At 42.9% G+C, this 20,796-nt stretch overlaps 1 protein-coding gene across 1 annotated transcript in view; it reads left to right on the top strand.

Annotated features, from left to right (window-relative positions):
• Positions 1-20,796, top strand: part of LOC113183360 (uncharacterized) — a 137,263-nt gene that overhangs the window by 98,764 nt on the left and 17,703 nt on the right. Inside the window, exons 31-35 of the mRNA XM_077801484.1 lie at positions 1,188-1,340; positions 5,289-5,518; positions 6,385-6,523; positions 8,042-8,162; positions 14,905-15,014. Coding sequence (XP_077657610.1) covers positions 1,188-1,340; positions 5,289-5,518; positions 6,385-6,523; positions 8,042-8,162; positions 14,905-15,014 — 753 coding nt within the window. The remainder of the gene's footprint in view (positions 1-1,187; positions 1,341-5,288; positions 5,519-6,384; positions 6,524-8,041; positions 8,163-14,904; positions 15,015-20,796) is intronic.

Genomic DNA, 20,796 nt, shown 5'->3' with positions numbered 1-20,796 from the left:
GTGTGAGTTGACCTGTCTAGTGAGAAGGGCATTTTTTTAGGCAGGAGTCATACGGAAAATTTCTTTTAATTGTTTTGTTTTTCATTGTTAACTTCTTTTAATTATTTTAAATTATTAGTTTCCTTTAATCATCGCATGTTTTCTCATTATCTAAGTAAATATTGGGTTGTTTGTTGGTTTTTTTTGTTTTTTGTTTTTTTTTGCATCAGGGATTGAACTCAGGGGCTCTCAAGCACTAAGCCACATCCCCAGCCCTATTTTGTATTTTATTTAGAGACAGGGTCTCACTGAGTTGCTTTAGTGCCTCACTGTTGCTGAGGCTGGCTTTGAACTTGTGATCCTCCTGCCTCAGCCTCCCAAGCTGCTAGGATTACAGGCGTGCACCACCTTGCCCAGCTGTATTTTTAGTTTTAAAAATATAGAAAAGAGCTACTCAGGAGGTAGAGGTAGGAGGAGGATTGCAAGTTCAAGACCAGCTTTGTCAATTTAGTGAGACCATGTCCCAAAATAAAATTTGAAAAATAGTCTGGGGATGTAGTTCAATGGTAAAATATTAGCCTATACACTTTTGATCCTTGGAGATGTGTGTGTGTGTGTGTGTGTGTGTGTGTGTGTGTGTATTCAACCCGAGCGTGTGTGTGTGTGTGTGTGTGTGTGTATTCAACCATAACCTTTCTTCAAAATATGGTGTGGAGAGTGAATGGGATGGGTCAGGAGTGGCTTTAAGTCGATGGTTGTGGGGCCAGGTGATGGGAACTATTTTGTTTGCTTATACATTCAAAATTCCTAATAAGTATAAAGGTTTTTAATACACCAAAAGTAAGAATGGTTGAAAAATTATAATTCTAACAGTCAGACAATTGCAGTTCACAATTTGAGGTTTTCCCTCCCCACAGTACTTTTTTCTTGTATGTGTAGTTTTAAAGGAAAATCAGTATCACACTATGCATTTGCCATATACAGATCTGCTGTAAGGACTGGGAAACTTGATACTTCTGCACAGAGCCAAATGTCTGATATGTTCAAGCAGGACAGGACTTTAAGCTACAAGTGTTTTGTTTTTTATGGATTTTCTAATAGTTGAAAAGATAGCTTATGAACACCTACTTTTCTTCCCCAAAACCACATGTGAAGTTTATATAGAAGCCTTCAAAATGGGAAGTTTTTTTTTTTTTTTTTTTTTTTAGCTGTGCCTTTGTGGGCTGAGTGACCGTGACCGCAAGGTGGCTCATGGAGAGCTGGTGAGTGTGAAACTGCTAATGGAAGATGTGCTAAGCAGCTGTCATATGACCATGGAGGATCCCCTTGGATGGCAAGCCATACCAGACAAAAATACACAGGTATTCTTGGTGAACAGTCTACATAATCAACCCATGCTGTGTTGTACAGAAGAAATTTCCTGTCTAGGTAATGGATGAGAGAACCACATCATTCCCATAACCTTTTCCAGTTGTCCCGGGACTGTGCTGATGTCACATGAAAGCAACAATGAAGCATGGGTAGCTGTGAAAGCTACTCCAAAGCACATTCTTTCACACTTAGTTCCATGATCAGTTGTATTTCCTTTTTTTTTTAATTTTAAAAATAAAACCCAGGTTATGGAAGATCCATTGAAACACTCCAGCTGAGTGCTTTCCTTGAGAATCTCTCATTTAGGACCAGAATAGAAAGAGCCAGAGGGTCATAACAGAAGCCCCAGGTGAGCTTCTCAGGCTTGTGCTCTTATTTTATCTCTAAACCTGTGGGCCCCAGACCATCACTCCCTCCCTTGGGCTTACCCCTCCAAGGTAAGAGCCACTTACCCACCTCATACCATGACTTGAAACAATTCTGCATGCACGGTGAGAAAACCGATTCCAACCTAACTGTCTGGCCTTAGGGCTCTCACATATTCCTCACTCTCTCTGCAGGCAAACAATCTACTGGTGATACTTATGCAACAACTCTGAAATCTTTATGTCCAGGCCAAATCGCAAGCCACAGATTCATATCTTCACCTGCCTCCTGGACATCTCCTATTGTTCCATCTCACAGACAATGTGTACAAAGCTGAGCTTACTTTACTCCCCTAAAACTCAATCCTCTTTCTATATTCTACTTCACAACCAGACTCCAAGTTTTGCAGTCCTATTATTTTAAGATCTCTACCATCCCAAATCAACATGATCTGTTGATGTTTGTGATTGTAACCATCTGCTAGAATCCATATACTTTATCTTTATCTTGCCTCCTTCCAATCCATTTATGGGGGGAGATATATATATATAGGTGGGGAGAGGAGGTCAGGTACTGCGGATTTTCCCAGGGGTGCTTAGCCAATGAGCCACATCCTTAGACTTTTTTTTTAATTATTTTTTTTTATTTTGAGACAGGATATTGCTAAATTGCTGAGAGCCTCGCTAAGTTGCTAAGGCTGGCTTTGACTTTGCCATCCTCCTTCCTCAGCCTCCTGAACCACTGGGATTACAGGTGTGCACCACCATGCCCACTTACCAGGGTAATATTTTAAAATAAAAACCTAATTATGTCACTTTCCTCCTTACAGCCATCTGGTGGCTTTTGAATACCCTGACAGTAGAGTCCACATACCTTAACTGGAACTTCATGACTTGGCTCCTGCCAGTATTTCTACCGTTAGCTACTTATATTTTGTCAAATGCACCATGTTCTCTTCTGTGCCTTCGTGCATCCTGGTCTCTCCAGTGGAAAACCTCCTCTCTTCGGACTTTTGATCTCATCACCTGATCAGCCCCCTTTTTTTTGGAAGATTTCAACTTCCAAACCTCTCTCTTTAGGAAACTTTTTCTGATCCTCCACCTTTGAAATGATGCTCCTCTGTGCCAATTAGAGTGCCCCTGCCACAATAGCATCTGTCCCACTAGCCATGACTTAAATAAGAGAATATTGATCTTTCATAATGGAGACTAGAAGAAAGCAGTTCAGGTTGGTACAACCACATAACCACTACCAAAGGACTCAAAATGTCTCCCTTGGCCTTGCAAGATAAAAACAGGAGCAAACACACTTTCTCCTTGAGGAGCTCTCCTTTTATCAAGAAGAAAATTCTTTTCTAGAAGCTTCCCAGGAGATTGTTTTCTCTTATGCGTTTTCAGTTAAAACTGAGTCACAAGTCCACTTTGTCCACTCAGGGTGGGGAAAGGTGGGTTTCTGTGTGCCCTCTAAATTCTACAACAGAAATAGAAGTTTCACCAAGAGGGATCATTTGCAGAACTGAGTGTAGACCAAGTAGTGCTAAAATTAAGGCCAAGATCAAGAAGTATGCAGGGGCCTTCATTCCCTCTATCTACCATTTTCTGGCCCTGTTTCTGATGGATTACCTTCATTTCCTAACACTCCCTACTCTTTTCCATTTTATTCTTTATCCATCCTGACTCTTCTTCCTTCTCCCATCCTTAAAGTCATTTAGATAGAAACGACTTACTCTTAATAAGAAGTGGGCTTTAGGGGGCTGGGATTGTGGCTCAGAGGTAGAGCGCTTGCCTTGCACATGCAAGATCCTGGGTTTGATCCTGGCTATTTATTATTTTGAAAAATGAGGATTGAAATTATATGTGCCCAAATGGGTACATATAATTTCATAAAAATAAATAAATAAAATAAAGGTATTGTGTCCAACTACCACTAAAAAATAAATACAAAAAAAAGAAGTGGGCTTGCTTTAATATTATTATTTATTTTAATTAGTTTTTATTTTATGTTATATTTTTATTTAAGAGTATTTAACTATTTATAGACACTAGGAAGCACTGGACTCCACACTGCCTTGTGAGTCAGGACTCCTGGGTAATCCTGGCCCAGCTATATAACAATGCTGTGATCTCTCCAGATTTCAGTATCCAAAACCCCAAAGCAAAGGTGATGAATTAGCTCAAGGTCTTTTAAAGTATAATCCAAGGAGCCCTTGATTTTCTCAGAGACACCTTGGGGCTTCTTGAGCAAATGGGGCTAATGATGAGGTCTCTAGTCTGCCCGCTCTGTGTCCCTGTTTGTAGCTTTGTTCTGTTGGATATTTTGGGCGACTATCCAAGATTTTATTTGGTGAAAGGATTTTGAGCATAAGACAAATCTGGAAATCCGTGGACAAGCTGGTTGCTTAGGAGGCCACAAGCCTCAGGGCTTGCCAGCTATCTGTGGGAGCTCAGTCTCTCGTGGGTCTGCCTTGCCAATTCTCCTTTGGGTACTCTGACCAACCCTCTCTTGGCAGACACACCTTTCTTTGGATATGTGAACAGCACTGATCTAGGATCCAACAACTCTGGGTTGCTCTTTCTGTTCCTAGGCAGGAAACTTGAGTGTCTAAGATACTGTCACCTGAGTGTTCTCTGATTCAAATCATGGGATTTGCCATTTGGTCTATGAAGGAAAGCTGCTTTTTCTGTGACTGAGACATTGTGGTCAGCCCGAGGACTTGCACCGAGGTCCCCATTTTGTCTGCCCTTCTCTGCGTGGCCCTGCCCCCTCACTCCATTAACTGCAGGAGAACAGAGGCCTAAAACTTTTCCCCCTTCCCTTCCTCCAGGACCAACAGCAGCCCTTCAACAAATACTTAAGGAAAGCATCTGTGAACAAATGAACAAATCATCATTTTAAAGTAAAATTGCCTATTGAGTAATACATTCAAATGAAAAGAAATGTTCTCTATCTAATGTTCTTTTACAGAATGGAAAAGGAACAGGAGATAGGATAAACTTAAGTTTCCATCTCCATGCTCATAACTTGGGTAAAATTCCCAATGAAAAGTTAGTTATAGGGGCTGGGGATGTGGCTCAAGTGGTAGCGCGCTCGCCTGGCATGCATGCGGCCCGGGTTCGATCCTCAGCACCACATACAAACAAAGATGTTGTGTCCACTGAAAACTAAAAAATAAATATTAAAAAAAAAGAAAAGTTAGTTATATTACTGCTCCACCATGGTGTTGACTTGAATCTCAAATGTGGTGAACACTTTCAAGAATGCAGAGGCTAAACATGAAACACGTTTTTTTTTTTTTAAGCCAAATAAAATCTTAATATGCAAGCAAGAGAATTTTTTAAATAAATGGTTCAAGTCCCAATCTGAAAGCTGAAACTCAGTGAGACATTTCAATCCTTTCTGTACACTGTCTGCTCAGGAAGGATTCTGAACCTCACTCTGCTTGACATGTGCTACAGACCTGTAAATGAGGAGAACATTCAGTCTCCACAAAAATTTTGTTTTGCATGGGGCTGCATGTAAAAAGCTGAGCCATATTGTCCACCATCATTAAAGGATTTCTGTAATGCTTTCAGCCAGAGTGGTCCAAAGTGCCAGGAGTCAAAAGTCAATTTCAAAGCAGCCCAAAGATTTCCAAGCTGCTGGAGGGCCAGTGCGATGTGGTGACGTCATTTGCTCTGCTGAGATCTTTTCTGATGCTGTGGAAGCAGCTGGAAGTACTGAAGGATCACTGGGGCCGGCTCAAGCTGGGAGACCAGGACATCAGCTCCGTCTCCTTCCACAAACAGTACTCGGAGCTCTATGAGTGAGTGTGCTGAGGCAGAAATCCACGTCAGTGAGTAGAGCCCAAGGGCCTCTTGATGGGGAGATGAGATTTGGTCCATGAATCCTAGTACACCCAGCTCTATTGAGCCCATGGCAGCTGGCAACACTCTCAACAGACAGTGCAGTAGAGGAAAAGCTGGGTTGTATTAACTTCAAGGATGGAGCTGGATTCCACTGAGCTACACTATCTTTTACCTGTCCCTAGGAACTTGTATTTATCAAGTGACCCCACAGTGCTGACTCTTAGGTTTTTTAGCTCATAGTATCCTAGATGGACACCTGCTGCTGATGATGATAGTTACTCCTCCTCTCTCTTGGCCCCGTTAGAGTCTGAGCACAATTGAGGCATTGAAGGCAGAGTGTAATATGGACATGTAGCATGAAGCTGTAGGTGTGCGAGGTGGTACAGGATCTTGGCGGTAGGCCTTGGCTGGGATGACTTAACAGGCAAGAAAGGCACGTGCTTCTGCCACAGGTATGACCAAACAAGCATCCACCCACTACCCCAGACCTTCCTGAGCTTCAGAAGATTTCACTTTGGCACGGTGGGAATCGTCTATCTGGTGATGTTATTACAGTCAGTATTCCTGGTAACCAAGGGATGAGAAGCCTTGTCAATATTTTGAAAAATGAGGACTGAAATTATATGTACCCAAATGGGAAAAGACCTCAGGATTTAATATTGACTGAGGGAGTGGTGAATTTAGTTGTTGATGTGTCTGTAAATGGCCTGGGAGGTTTGTACCTGATGGCAGGAAATATAAAGTGAATGAAAATAATTGCCAGAGAATCAGAATAAGAAAAAAAAATGTTTGTTTGCTAATTTCTGTCTCTCTTCTTTGATAGAGCTGACATTCTCTACCCCAGCATGAAAGCTATAGCTAGGCAGATGGGGAAAGAAGATGAATTTGAAAGACTTATAATAAATAGCCAGTCTATTCTTCCCCCCAAAGGAGCTTCAGAAATTGAAATAAAAACTCAGCAGGTATGCAGGAGCTATTTTAAATTTGCTTTGGAAAGCTTGCTTTTTGGCATTAGCATGTAAAACTGCAGATATACTCATATGGTATTTTTTCTAAGAAGTTCAGGGTAAATTGAAAGTTTGGAAATCACTGGGCAGGCTGCAGGGTGTGGGAAAGAGGGGAGTAAATAAATAAATGTATCTGGGGGCTTTGATTAGGCAAAGAACTACCTCTTAATGTCTCAGTTCTATATGTTTAGATTTTCATTATTTTGATTTTTCTCCAATTGAGATGCACCTTCAGAAGAAATGTCAATAACATAATCAGTACTATCTTAAACACAACATCCAGCACACAAGTGTCCATGCAAAAATGAAATATTGAATATAGTTCCTTGTAAATTTTTTTTTCTGAAAATAAGAAAATATAACGTGTGCACTAGCCCACTCTGTGTTGGGAGATCTATATGGAAAAGTCTTTTCCATGTCTTTGCTTGGCCTGATCCTGGGACCCAAGCTCCCTGTGGTGGGGCTTATTGTGACAGGCAAGCAGAGACCCTGGTTGTTTGGCTGTCAACACAGAAAGGATGTTCACTAAGCCACAGGGTAGATTCAGCCCTCACACATATCCCAGGGCCAAGCGCATCATGGCTTATCCTTCTAAACCCTGGTTCCTCTCCAGCACCTGGAATCTTCTAACAAGGAACAGGTGGACTTTGAAAGCAAAAATAACCGAAATGGTTATTTTTGACCTTGATGGACCAGCAATACTTTATTAAGCATTTGAGGAGCACATTTTCAGAAGAGAAAATAGCAACTGGTTACAATAAGTACCTGAGTTTTATAGATTTTAGTGAGAGTTAATCATAACAGAATGTTTAGTGTAACTTAATCATTAGAGATTTAATCGTAGCAGAAGGTGTATGTTGAGTAGTCATAATGGGAAATGGTGAAAGTCCAGAGCCCATTGTTTTCCTTCTGTCTCCTGGGACTCATTGTCCTCCTTTCTCCTTGGGGGTTGCTGTTCCCCTTTTTCCCTGGGGGTTGTTGTTTTACATATACTTCAGGCTTTATGAGCTTAGTGGACAGGGTGAGGGCTCATGTGTATTGGAGCAGAGTTTTCTCTTCATGGTGTGTGGAGCATTCAGTCTTCTCATGAAATCCTCCTTGGTATCTAAGTTGAGTTTCAAACCTGAAGGTGGCTCTTAAAGAAGTGACAGCTCACAACATTTATGGCCACCTTGACAGACCCCAAAAGACATGAGCTCGTCTCTGGTATGGTGCCTTTTGCAATTTAGCAGAACTGGTAAAAAGGGTTGTGTTCTATCAACCAGGGAGTGGGCCAGAAAAAAAAAAAAAAGATGTTGGTCGCCTTAGAGGTGTATCTACCCCCCAAAGCCAAAGAAAAGAACCCCTCCTTCTTCCCAGGGAGAAAATAACTGTGGGATAGAACTGAACTCAAAACCCCCCTGCAGGACTTGGACTTGGGAGTCCAGAGGATAAGCTTAATGTGGAGTGACTGTCAACCTATGCTTACTTTAGCTTCAGAAACTTCTGGAAAATATTGAAATTCATATGATCCAGGCGGTCTTAAGAAAAGTTAATAAAGAGATGACACTGGTTTTATCAGAAAAGTCCAAGGAAGAGTCTACTCTCCCAACAGGTAAAGCATCTTTATTTTATTACTTAAATTTTTTTCTTATTATAAAAGTCATCCATGTGTCCATATTCATTATTTTTAAAAAAGCTGCAATGATACAAATATTACCTTTTACACCTTGACCCAGAGAGAAATACTACTAACACTTAGGCTTCTTCCACTTAAAAGGCTTTAAATAGAAAAAGTACTTTAGCTTTTCTTTTTTAACTTTTTTGTAGTTGTATATGGAAACAATATCTTTGTTTTATTTATTTATTTATTTATTTATTTTATGTGGTGCTGAGGATCAAACCCAGTGCCTCATGCGTGCGAGGCAAGCGCTCAACCACTGAGCTACAACCTGGCTCATATTTATTCTCAACTAAGCTGATTAACTCATAAATGAAATAAAGAAGTACAAAAATCATTCTTACATGCATGTGTCAAACGCGTGACATATATACGTGAAAATCTTAGGGTGGGAAGGCATTCAAAATTGTTTCCTCTGAGGACTAAACTCAGCTTAGAGTTTCTGCTTTTTAAGTTCAGTGAGTCATGGAGCATGCACTGAGCCTGTGGAGTCTTGGCTCAGACCTCCTTCTGCTGCCTCCCCACTGTGCACAGAGTGCTCCTGACCTGCCTGCTCCTCTGTCCTCTGGCATCCATCCCTAACCTCCTCCTCCATCCTCACCCTTCAATCACTGCCACTCTTCACCCCCAGGGGGACGCTTGAATAGCTGGCACTGTCTTGGGCACAAGAAAGGCAGCATCACAGTGTGTTCAGTGGGTAACCCAGTAAGGGTGATCCGCTAGCCCACCAGGGGTACCTACAGTATCCCAGGTCAGAGGTTGCAATGGACCCACGAGAAGGGGAGACACCTGGCTCAACTTCTCCAACCCTGATCAGGGCACTGTGCCTTGTTCTGATAGCTGCTGGGTCGCATGTATTTATGCACTGAGTCACAGGTGGGGCCATGGGGTGCTCATGAAGCTCTCCCTTGTCCTCCTAGGATTTCCAAAGGAGGGCAAGATTAAAGCAAATAAAAACACCATGACAGGTCAAGAGGGACTGCAGAGAAAAGGAAAAGCTTGGTATATTAATATCTTATAAAGCTACTCTTTTCCTTTTTTTTTTGAACAAGAATTTTCATTGCACCAGGCTGTGTAGTTTATGTAGCTGGTCCTGTCCGAACTACAACTACCTACTGACTCTTAGCTCCTTATAATTCTACAGGAAAATCCATAACCTTTGATCTAGGGAGGGGCTGTCTGACTCACGAAGCAAATTCGGTTTTTCTTTTGAGAGGAAATCTATGGACATTGCAATGTTAACAATAACCTCAGTCCTCACCTAAGATATTGCCTCCCCCCACCCACCTGTATAAAGACGTTGTCATTTTATCATTTTATCAGTGCTTGAGTAACTAAATTCATAAGCAGGGCTTTGGGAAAAGACGGTGCAATAAGAGGACAAACCACTCCCCCACTGAGCGTCTCTAAATGTCACAGGAGAGCCGAGTGTGACTGAGCTCCAGTTACGGAACACTTCGCAAGACACAAAGCTCCTGTTGTTTGTGCTGTTTGCTGCATTGGGCGGCTCCCCTCAGAGTCCGTGGAGAAAATCCATAAGCACAAGGCAGGTGCAGCCATCTGCTTGTTTCCGGCTGTTGTTCTTAGGAGACACCCTGGGGTGAGGGCAGCATGTCTGCTTTGTGGCTGGGCTGCCATGTTCAGGGTGCTTGTGGTTGCACTGGAAAAAGGCTTTCAATAAGGGGTCAGTAGGGCCAAGTAGAGGAGAAGGGTAGAGTTATTTTTAACTGTGGTCAGGTTGACATAAGGAAACCTTACCTTTACTGGAGTTTACTGACCAGTTCTAAACCTTATTTGGATTCCTTACTTATAAGATTTTTAAAATAAGTGCCAACAAGGGGGTTTGTTGTAGCTGCTGTTGTTTTGCTTTGGTTTTATTTTGATTTTTTCCTTTGGTCTGTTGGGCATGACTCTAGGGGGAGACCCGGCTCTCCTCCTTTACTGAGTTTCTCCAATGCCAGTGACTGTCACCCCACGGTGTGCCAAGGGTACTTTGGATGCATTTCTTCAGTTTGGTCTTTTCAAGACCTCTGTGGGCTCAGGAATCACTAAAGAAGGCGCTAAAACCTTGGAATTCCCACCCACCTACCATTCATCTCAGCAGCAAGGTGGAGCTTCCAAACAGGGGCCATTTTGTGCAAAGAGCAGCCACTGGTCAAGTTTAGCTAGGGGCCAGTGATTTCTCCAGAGGGAGGTGGTATTGGAGAGTATTGAGAACTGGCAGAAAGCAGAGGCTCTTGTTCTTTCTCTCAGGGTCTTTGCTTTCTCTCTTGGCCAACTCTTGTGTCTACATTTATACCTGCCAAAATGGAACCCTGGAATACCTCCCTCCCTCTACCTCCTCCCTTCCTTCCTACCATGTCTTGGAAATTAATCTTTTTATGCAGTGACTACATGAGTTTCCAGTTGGTCAGGGATGCTCAGAAGATATGACATCCAGATCTGGTCCTGGTGCTAGTTCCTTATTATCAAAATAAGTTTGGAAAAATCAGGGTAAATCATGTTGAAAAGTCTCCTCTACTCTGGACCTCAGGGCCTTTATTACCCCAGCATGCATTATTACCCTATGGTCAGGAAAGAGAGAAAATGCAATGGTTTTTAATTTCTTTGACCACAGAACCCTTTTCTCCCCTTAGGAGCATTAATTATCAAAGTGTTCTGGGGAGCACTTTGAAAAACAGGCGTACAAGACACATACGTATAGTTCACACCATACGCCTTTTGACTTGCCCACTTCTCAGGCCCCCTGGCTGGTCAGAAGAACGGACTTGACTGGCAGTTGTGAGGCTGCCAGTTGAGAGGAGTTTCACTTCCACCCTGGGTTAAGACACAGGGGCCCCTCAGGTGCAGAGGACAAGCAGTTGTGTTAGGGAAGTGAAATGTTACCCAGTCAAGGGAGGAGGCTGGGCTGGAGTGCAGTTTAGAGAGGGAGGGAGGGTAAGTGGTTTGGCCCACAGGAAATCAAAGACCCTGGGAAGAGAGTGAAAAGGGACAACAAAATCCCAGTTTAACCTCTAGTGTTGTCGCCCTCCCACTTCCCTGTCAAAAACTGCTGCTTCATCTTAAAGAAGCCATGACCACACACAAACACACACACACACACGTACACACTGAGAATAAGACACTTTTGGAGACAGCAAACTCCCCTCTGCCAGGACTGAGTTTTCTTGGATGGATTTCACTCTCCCTGGCTCCCCCCACCCCCACTCCTGCCTGCAGATACACGTGCATGTCTGAACTTGAATTTGCAAGCAGGAAGAGTGCTGGGAAACCTTCCCAACATCTGGTTAGAGTACTTCCTCTTCAGCTGAGCCAAAGCTAAACCCCACATTGGCTCCGTGGGCCGTTTCCCTGGTGATGGTCCCCAAACTAGAGGTGCATGACAGATGAAGTCCCTCACCAGGCTTCTCAGCAAGCCAGAGACCTGCCATACCAGGACCCTGGAAAAGTTATCCATATTCCTATCTGAAAAATTTTCTTTAATATACATGAACCCAGTCTTGTCAAAGCTTACACTTACTAAAGTCTTAAGAAGTATGAACTCTGGGCACATGAACCCTGGAATTTTCTACTTCAACTGTGTTGGGACGATGGCGATACATCTGTCTACCACCTTTATTTCCTAAAGGAAAAGCAAGCTCAGATTTATATGTTTATTATGGAAAGCAGCCAATTGTAGAAAGAAATGTGGAATCCTATCTTCAAAACCAACACCCCTCATTAAATAGGACAGTATGAGCAAACCTAAGAGGCTGCAGCTGTCATAGCCACGTTTCTGGGCAATCTGTGCTGGACACTCCTCTTTTGTGCACGGAAAACTCCTATCAGAAAACTTGAGGGCACAAGTAGGAAATCTCATCTGAAGTTAGAAATAGCTGGGGACAGGGAGGGGCCTGGTGGGCATTCTTGCTGCTGGCCAGCACCCCCATAACAGAAAGGGGAGCAGAGTGGGACTTGGCTCTGGTGAACAATTCCAAGGCTCCTCTGAGACCATGCCTGAGGAAGTGAGTCCTACCAGGCCAGTCTCACCAAGGTAATTAACACACACGTGTGCTCCTGCTCTCCCATATGGAAGTTAAGAAGGCTGGATAGTCTTACATTGTTCTAATGATATCATTTTTTATTTTGATTTTATTTTTAGTAGGTAATATACATATCCACAGGGTTCAAAACACAAACAACATAAAAATAGATAGAATTCTCCTTGCCACTATTGATCCCCTTGTGACCATTCTGCCACCTATATCCATAACCAATTTCATTATTTTTATAAATCTCATGTACTTCTTTATGCACATGTTAATTCACTCTTTGATTTGATCATGATTTACTGAGCATCTCCTATGTTCTAGGCTACCACATATTAGGTGCTGATGTAGGGATACATCCTTACTTTCATAAGCAAAAAATCCTTACTCTTGTGGAGTTTAGAATCAAGAATAGGAGAGACAGCAAGCAATAAACCACAATTTTTTTTTAAATAATGGAGTATGGAGGATGATTTTGAAAAGGCTTGAGGGGGGCATTGGATCAGAGTAGACCTCTCTGAGTTAGTAAGAGGGTGTTCAAGTGAAGAGCATCCCAGACAGAAGGCACAACTCAATCGAAAATCCTAAGTAAAGCATGTACTGCTAATGTGGGAACAGCAACCCCAAGTGTGACTGGAGGAGGGGGTGTGAGGGAAGAGAGCAGGGGATGAAGTCAGAGAGGGATGGGGCAAGGAGGACTGGTCATGCAGAGCCTCGTAAGGACTTTAGCACTTATTTTGAAAATGCCCCTGGTTTTGAATGACGTGATCTGGTTTCTATTTTACCGGATTCTCTCTAGCTGCTATATTGAGGGTAGACTATGAAGGAAGAAAGGATGAAAGAAGGGAGAGGTTGGTTTGGAGGCTGTGGCAATAATCCAACAAGAGGAGATGGTGACTCAGAGCTGGGAGTAGAGGGAAAGGTAAGTGGTCAGACTCTGGGTAGATTTTGAAGGAGGCACTAACGGATTGGGTACTATTGGAGATGGGAGAAGGAGATGAATTCATTATGACTCTAAGATTTTTTGACCTGAGTGATGGGAAAATAGAATTTCCTTGAGCTGAGACAAAATAGGCTGTTGATGAAATAAGTTAGGGAGGAAAAACTGGGAATTTGCTCCTAAGTTAGGCTTTAAATGCCTTTTAGACTGCAAGAAGAGAGGCTCAGTGGGTATTGGGTCTAACTTTGAGAGTTGTCACTATGTGAGTGAGATTGAGCCACGAGTCATGATGAACTAGCGAAGAAAGTGGATATGTGAGGAGCTGAACCAAGGCCTGAGCCCTGGGACACTCTGAGCTGGGAGGGGAGAAAGACAACCAGTGAAAGAAACCTAGAAGGAGCAGACATCCAAGTACAAGGGAAACCAGCCAGAGTAGTGTCCCAATGCCTAGTGAAGGAACTTTCTCAGTTAGGAAGTTAACACATCGGGTGAAATGCTGCCAGTAGGGAAGTAAAACCACTGTCTTTAACCAGAGGAAATGGTTGGCACTCATGACAAAATCGGTTTCAGCAGACTGGTGGAAATGAAAACCAGGTGAAGGGGTTTAAGAAGGAATTTGAGACAAGCCAAGGACAGTTTCAGTGTAGACATCTCTTTCTGGGAATTTTGCTATAAAAGGATACAAAGAAATGAGGCCACAGCTGATGGAGTCAGGTGGGGGGTAGTTTCAAGAGAAGGATTTTTATTATTTGAATGGGAGAAATGCATGTGCCATTGTGAATGATCCAGGCCAGAGAGGAGAAGTGATGACATAGGAGAAAGACCGGGAAGTTTCTGGAGCAATGACCCTGAATAGTCTTGAGGCCATATCCTTCCAATTGTGTTTATTCTATCTTTTTATTAAAGATGACATTTTAGGGGCTGGGACTGTAGCTCAGTGGTAGAGCGCTTACCTAGCACATGTGAGGCACTGGGTTCAATCCTTAGCACCAGCTAAAAATAAATAAATAAATAATGGCATGCTGTTCGTCTACAAGTACAAAAAAAATTTTTCTTAAAGATATCATTTTATATCTACTGTTCTGCACTTTGCTATTGTAACTTAATCTATAGTTGTTTTTGATTATTAGTTTTTGCTCATAAGTATAGGGAGACTTTCTTTTTTCAATAGCTCTATACTACTCTATCAAAAGGACATATCATATTTTAAGTAACCAGATCCTGAATGAGGGACACCTGTGGAGTTTCCAAGCTTTTGCTGCCATAAACAATGTTACCCTGACAACAGTACATGCCTCGTTGCACATGTCTCAGCCATGTCGCTCATTTGTTTCTGATAGCTGTGTTAGACTAGAAATATTGCTCAGACACATACAGGATATTAGTGAAAATAGGCATCTTATAGGACCAATAGTAATGGTTCACTCAGGCTTTTTAGTTATGGTAACAGAACCTTGTTTACTGTATTCCAGAAATGCTTTTCTAAATCTTTTCATTAGGAATCTTGCCAGAGATCTTCCTTATTCTGTGTTCCAGAGAGTTCTGGGTCCTTGACTACCACCTCCCCTCTGCTGCCTCACCCAGGTTTTAGTGCTTGTGGAAATGACAGCTTGTGGTGCCCATGGTGGTCTCAGAGAGCTGCCATTTCACAGCTGTTAATGACGCTTGGTGTTTTGCGATACCAGTGTTGACATGTTTTCCCTCCTAGATCTTTGGAAACATCAAGTCATGAAAGAAAATTTTTCAGTTGCAAGACCACAAATAGTTGAGAAATTTATACAGAAATTAATGGAGAATTACCAGGATAGTGGACCAGAGGTATGTATTGAAAATTAGTCATTCTGTGTTTTTTTTTTAAATATAAACCCAAAGGAACACTTCATCATTTAACACAGCTCCTAATGTTTCCTTTACTCCTGAAGAATGATGATATGAAAACTGAATCTGAACCCCAAATTGTAATAATTTGTTGCAATATGAATATTGGAAAAAGTCTGATATCTATAAAGATCTGAGTAGACAGAAAAATATATTGGCTGATTTTGAATTTAGTCAGGTGATTAAAGCAACTTTGGAGTTTGTAATGAGTTGACTTTTATGTTTTGCCTCATTCCTGTTGTTTATCTGTTAGTACAGAAAATTTTAGAGGAAAACCAAAAGAGCCTATAACACTACTAACTAGAAAACATTTTTAAAATCTACAATATGAAAAAAAAAAAGCCAACAGCACAGAAAGGTAACATCTTCATTCTTTCCCCATTCCATCTTCCTCCCCCTCCCCCTCCTCCTCCCCCTCCCCCTCCCCCTCCCTTCCTCCTCCCCCTCCCCCTCCCCCTCCCCCTCCTCCTCCCCCTCCCCCTCCCCCTCCCTTCCTCCTCCCCCTCCCCGTCCTTTTTTTGTCAGTGCCAGAGATCAAACCCAGGGCTTCAAACATGCTGGGCATTCTGCCACTGAGTGACATCCCCATCCCATCCACCACCTGGTTCCTTCTCCACAAAGGGAAGTGGCACCAGTAATTTTTGTGTGTACATCCTGCCAGAAAAATATGTGGGTCCATACCACTCTATATTATTATACTTAACAGGAGTATTATTTAATACACACACTATCCTTGGAATTTCAAAACATATTTACTCTTGGCAGGAAGTGCTTAGCGAAATCAAGAAAATCCACTGAAAAAGCAGAATAAGAGAGTAAACGTGGATGTTTGGACATAATTTTTAGGATGATTAATAAATGTTTTGGGTAGATATGAATCACCAATATTCAATCATTTAAAAAATCTGTTTTGGCAAAATGTGCTCCATTTTTAAACAATGCTTTCTTGAAACACATTTTTCTAAGTTTCTGAAAGTGTTCTTCATCATTTTATAATAAACACTTCAGTTCTTAATTATGAAGTAAAGAATTCACATGCTTGGTCGGCGATACATTCTTCCTCAGATGTTGATGGTTGACGGAGTTTTTCAGCTTTCCATTATACACAAACATGGGACCATACACTGTGATGAGGGGGTACACAGAGAGGGCAGGGCATACTCAGAAAAATATTTGCATTAAAAATGTGGCTCGCCTTAAAAAGGAAGGAAATGCAGATCCATGCTACAATATAGACACATTGAGGATGTATACTAAGTGAAATGAAAGGAAAATACTATCTGACTCCATTTTTTTAAGGTAACTAGAGAAGTCAAATTTATAGATTCAAAAAATAGAATGGTGGTTGCCAGAAGCCAGGGAGAGGAGGAGAGGAGTTATTGTACCACAAAGTTTTAGTTCTACAAGATGAAAAGATTTCCAGAGGTGGCTGGTAGTGACAGTTTCCCAACAACATGTCACTGAACTATACACTTGAAGATAGTTAAAATGACAAATATTACCTTATAAATATTTTACCACAATAAAAGCAAACAACATACTATTATGTATGATTGTAATGCACCAATTAAACAACCTCGACAATTTTGCGGTTCAATTTCTGCTCCCTGTATGCTCCTCTGTATGCTTAGCACCCAGGATAAAATCTTATAGGGAAGAAATATGGGCATGGCTAGGCAGGGCGAACCCATAGCAGGTGCAACTGAAACTCCAGAAACTCTCGAAGAGGTTGGTGTTGGTCTGCCAGTGTCTAGGAATCATGGGCCCTCAGGATGCTTGGGTCCCTCCAGCATCCAGACTCTTCTAGATCATCTGCAGTGACAGGGAGCTCAGTCTCTCCTAAACCTTCCCCCAATCCTAGGCAGCTCCTGCTTTAGTCAGCGCCTCCTGAGCTGGATTGGGTCTGCAGGCTCCACAACCCCACATCTCCACCATGGATTCTCTTTTCTGAGACACCACAGATCATGGTTCTGACCCCTGACAATGAATCTTTAGATGTCTGGGGCCAGTTCAGTAGAGCCATGGTTAGCATGTGTGAAGACAGTTACAGCAAGGGGCAACTTTGGAAGGACAAATCAAAACAGGTGTCCCTCTGGGTGTTGGATTACAAATCATTACCCTTTCCTCCTGATGGGGCAGCTCCGTGCCAGGAAACATGGACTGGAAAATGGAGCAGTCCCTGGGCTCCCCCTTCACCTGGATGCCTCTGGGCAGAGCACAGATGGCAAGAGCTTGCCTTAAGGACCTTCGCCTGTCTGCTCTCCTTCAGACGAAGCTGTTCCCAGTTCCTTCTGTGGTTTTCTAGGAATACCCTTGCCATCTTGATCCGTCTTCTTTAAATTCATGGCTTTCTGGCCAGCAGTGACCTTGTCCTGGATATTTTGCTTGGATTAATGCCTCGGAGTGTGTTGGGTTTCAGCAGCCACGTCACAGCTGACGCATTAAGCTGTCATCTGAAGCCCACATGTTGCACTCAGACTTCCTGATGCCGCCATATTATCAGCCTCCTTCTTGTTCCGTTTGGTTCACTCTTTGGACCTCTTGAGAGTTTTAAAAATATGGATTTTTGTCATCCACTACTCTCTCCTAGTTTTATACCAGCTGAAATCTGGTATCCTCATTCAAATAATTAATAGCAGTGGATGCCAGGACAGGCCCCTAGCTCCATACTGCCCACTCTAGGTCCTGGGTAGCCCGGTCCTCCTTGGACACAGGTTCTCAGTAGTCAGAAGCCCATCCAGCTGTACTTTATACAGCCCATGTTCTCCCAATTTTCCCTCTCAGATGTCCTGCTGAACCCAGATATACCATGGTTATTGTGTTTCCTGAGAAAATAGTATTAATCTGACCACTTTTTCTTGAACCCATGTTGGCTTCTTGTGATCTTTGCTTCCTTCTCCAAATTCTAGAAAACCAGCTTTTCTTGTACAAATTTTATACCAAATACACTAAAGCAAGAAACTGCCTTTTTTAAAAATTCTGGTACTGGAAGTTGAACCCAGGGGTGCTCTACCACTACATCTCCAGCTCTTTTTTGAGACAGGTTCTCGATAAGTTGCCAAGCTGGCCTTGAACTTGTGATCCTCCTGCCTCAGTCTTCCCTGTGGGATTTTAGGTGTCTGCCACCTCACCCAGCAAGAAACCAGACATTTTTCAAATCAGAACTATAGTTATATATTTTGTGGATTTCAGAACCATTTCCATTTATATGACAGAGATTTCTATTTTTCTAGGCACTTTTTTAGAAATATAAAGGCGAGAAGTATAATCCCTGCCCTTATGACGACAGTTAGGTGAACCAGCGATGTCTGGAAAAGGAGTAAATTCTTTGCTAGAGCCCTCACAGGTTGCCACATGAGCTTAGAGAAGTCAGGGAAGACTTCCTGGAAGAGGTGTTTTTTGAACCATATGCTCCCAGCAGGATATAAGACCAGACTTTTCCCCATAAGGTCCAGCACCTGCCATGCTTCCCCATAGGCTGGCTCCCTGGAAGAATCTGTGGGGCAAGCCAGTGCTCTTCTGGCCAGCACATCAATGGATGCTGTTTATTTTATTTTTATTTTTATTTATTTAGGTACCAAGGATTAAACCCAAAGGTGCTTAACCACTGAGCCACATCCCCAGCCCCTTTTATATTTTTTTAGAGACAGAGCCTCCCTAAGTTGCTTAGAGATTCTCTAAATTGCTGAGACTGGCTTTGAACTTGTGATCCTCTTGCCTTACCCTTCCGAGCTGCTGGGATTTCAGGCATGTAACACCATGCCTGGTACAGTTCAGGTTTAAATGGTGGTGAAAGACAGCCCCAAGGAGAGTAGGGCTGCTCACTGGGCAGAACCAGGCCAGAGGGCTGACTGTGGCTCTTCTGCTGCCCAGAAAGGAAGTGGGCTGATGAAGCCTGTTCACACTACATTCAAGCCGCAGTGACATTTACAGTGACCCAGGAAGACAGCCGTAGGTTGTAGAGTGACTCTAAGAGCTGTAGGAATGTGCCATCAGAAGCCATGGCGGCAGTATTCCAGCAATTACTGTTCAAGGAGCATCCAATGCTATCTCTGGAAGGTCGAGTGCACGACTGAAGTTCCCCTGAAGAATGGAGACAGCCAGGACCCCAGGAGTCTGCCTGTTTCTCTCCCTTGCCTGTCAGTCACAGCATCCTATGTGTACCACCTGGACACCCCTCTTTCCACGGCTCTCTGAAGAAGCTCTACCTGCGCAGTTACTCCCTCTCCCTGCTCCCAGACTCACGCCCTCTGGGCTGGCCCTTAATCTGATCCTTCAGCCCATCTGCAGAGGCCTCAGCAAAGCCACCAAGAGAAAGAAACAACAAAACTCCTCTGGCCTCTGGGAATGCTCAAGCAGAAGAGTCCTGGCCGTTCCCAGCTCCTCGGTGTCACCACAGGGCTCCTCATCCTTGCTGGGTAGATCACGTTCTGCATTGGCTAACAGAGCCTGCCAGAGGGCCATGGCGTTCAATTCTGCAGTACTATTCTGCAGGGGCTATGGCGGCATTAGTATGAGAAACAACTGCCTTGCTAAAGTGCTGTCAGAGGCCTTGTTGGCACATCCACGTGCAGGCGGTGATGCTCAGGACAGTAAGGAGTGAGTCACTGTGGCTGGCTCTGAGTGCTGGGCCCGGATGAGATCACTGGCCACACCTTACTGGCCCACTGTGCAGTCTCATGACTTCTCATGGCTTCAAGTTTTCATCAGTCAGCCCCGGAAGAGTTTCCTTTGTCATTCTAAGCCCACGTAGCCTGGCCCTTTCACCACAGAGAAGGCAGGGTCTAGGCAAAGAACCTGACATTCCCTTTGCCTTGTGTCAGCTGCTGAACTACAGCTGTCCTGCTGCTCACCTTCCAGGACCTGAGTGGGACCAGAACAGGGGCAGGGTGACCTGCCCTCCCATCTCCCACTGAAAGGCCCCTTAAGGAGGGCCCTGGAGAGTGAGTCAGGGGAGGCAGGGCTCCTGCCCAACTGCCTGGCTGTTCATTCCATTCCACACAGACAGACATGTCCTGGTTCCATTGTCCACGCTGGATCCCATTCTGTCAACTGATTTGATGGAAGACTTTTTAAAAGCATAACTTTTAATTAGTATATGTATGTTATTTTTGTGCATATGTATATCATTTCTTAATTACATATTACGATTATATTATATTAGAAATATACAATATGTATTATAGATTACATTAGAAAATAGAAATATAGTTTTTTTAGAAAATAGATTCATTAATAACCTCTATTATTATTTTGGCATGTTTCCTTCCAAACTTTATTTCCAACCTATTTTCTGTTCATGCCCTTTTTAAGTTTTTATATAGTAGGATTATTCTACATGACTCGTTTCCTAGCATGTTCTTTTCACTTAACCACATGTTGTAAACCCTTGTCAGTAAATGTGTGTCCATTTTTGGAGGCTGGTCAGTGTTTCCTTGTGTAGATGAACCAAATGGATTCTACCTAACTCCTTTGTTAGGCACTTTGTTTTCCATTTATTTTTTTCTATTGGAAAAAAGATTTTTTAAAAAAAAAATGTCTGCATACATTCTGTATACAACTTTTATTATCCCCTAAAGATAAATTTGTAGAAGAGGAGTCACTGGGTCAAAGAGCACAAACACATCACACTCTTGTCATAGATACTGCCAGCCTGATCTCCTTAAGGGAGGTAGAAGTGCCCCCGCTCTCACAGCAGCAGGAGGAGCCGCCCTCCCCACTC

This window comes from Urocitellus parryii, chromosome 8 (assembly GCF_045843805.1).
Source record: "Urocitellus parryii isolate mUroPar1 chromosome 8, mUroPar1.hap1, whole genome shotgun sequence".
Taxonomy (NCBI): Eukaryota; Metazoa; Chordata; class Mammalia; order Rodentia; family Sciuridae; genus Urocitellus; species Urocitellus parryii.
This window is presented reverse-complemented; position numbering and strand designations above follow the sequence as displayed.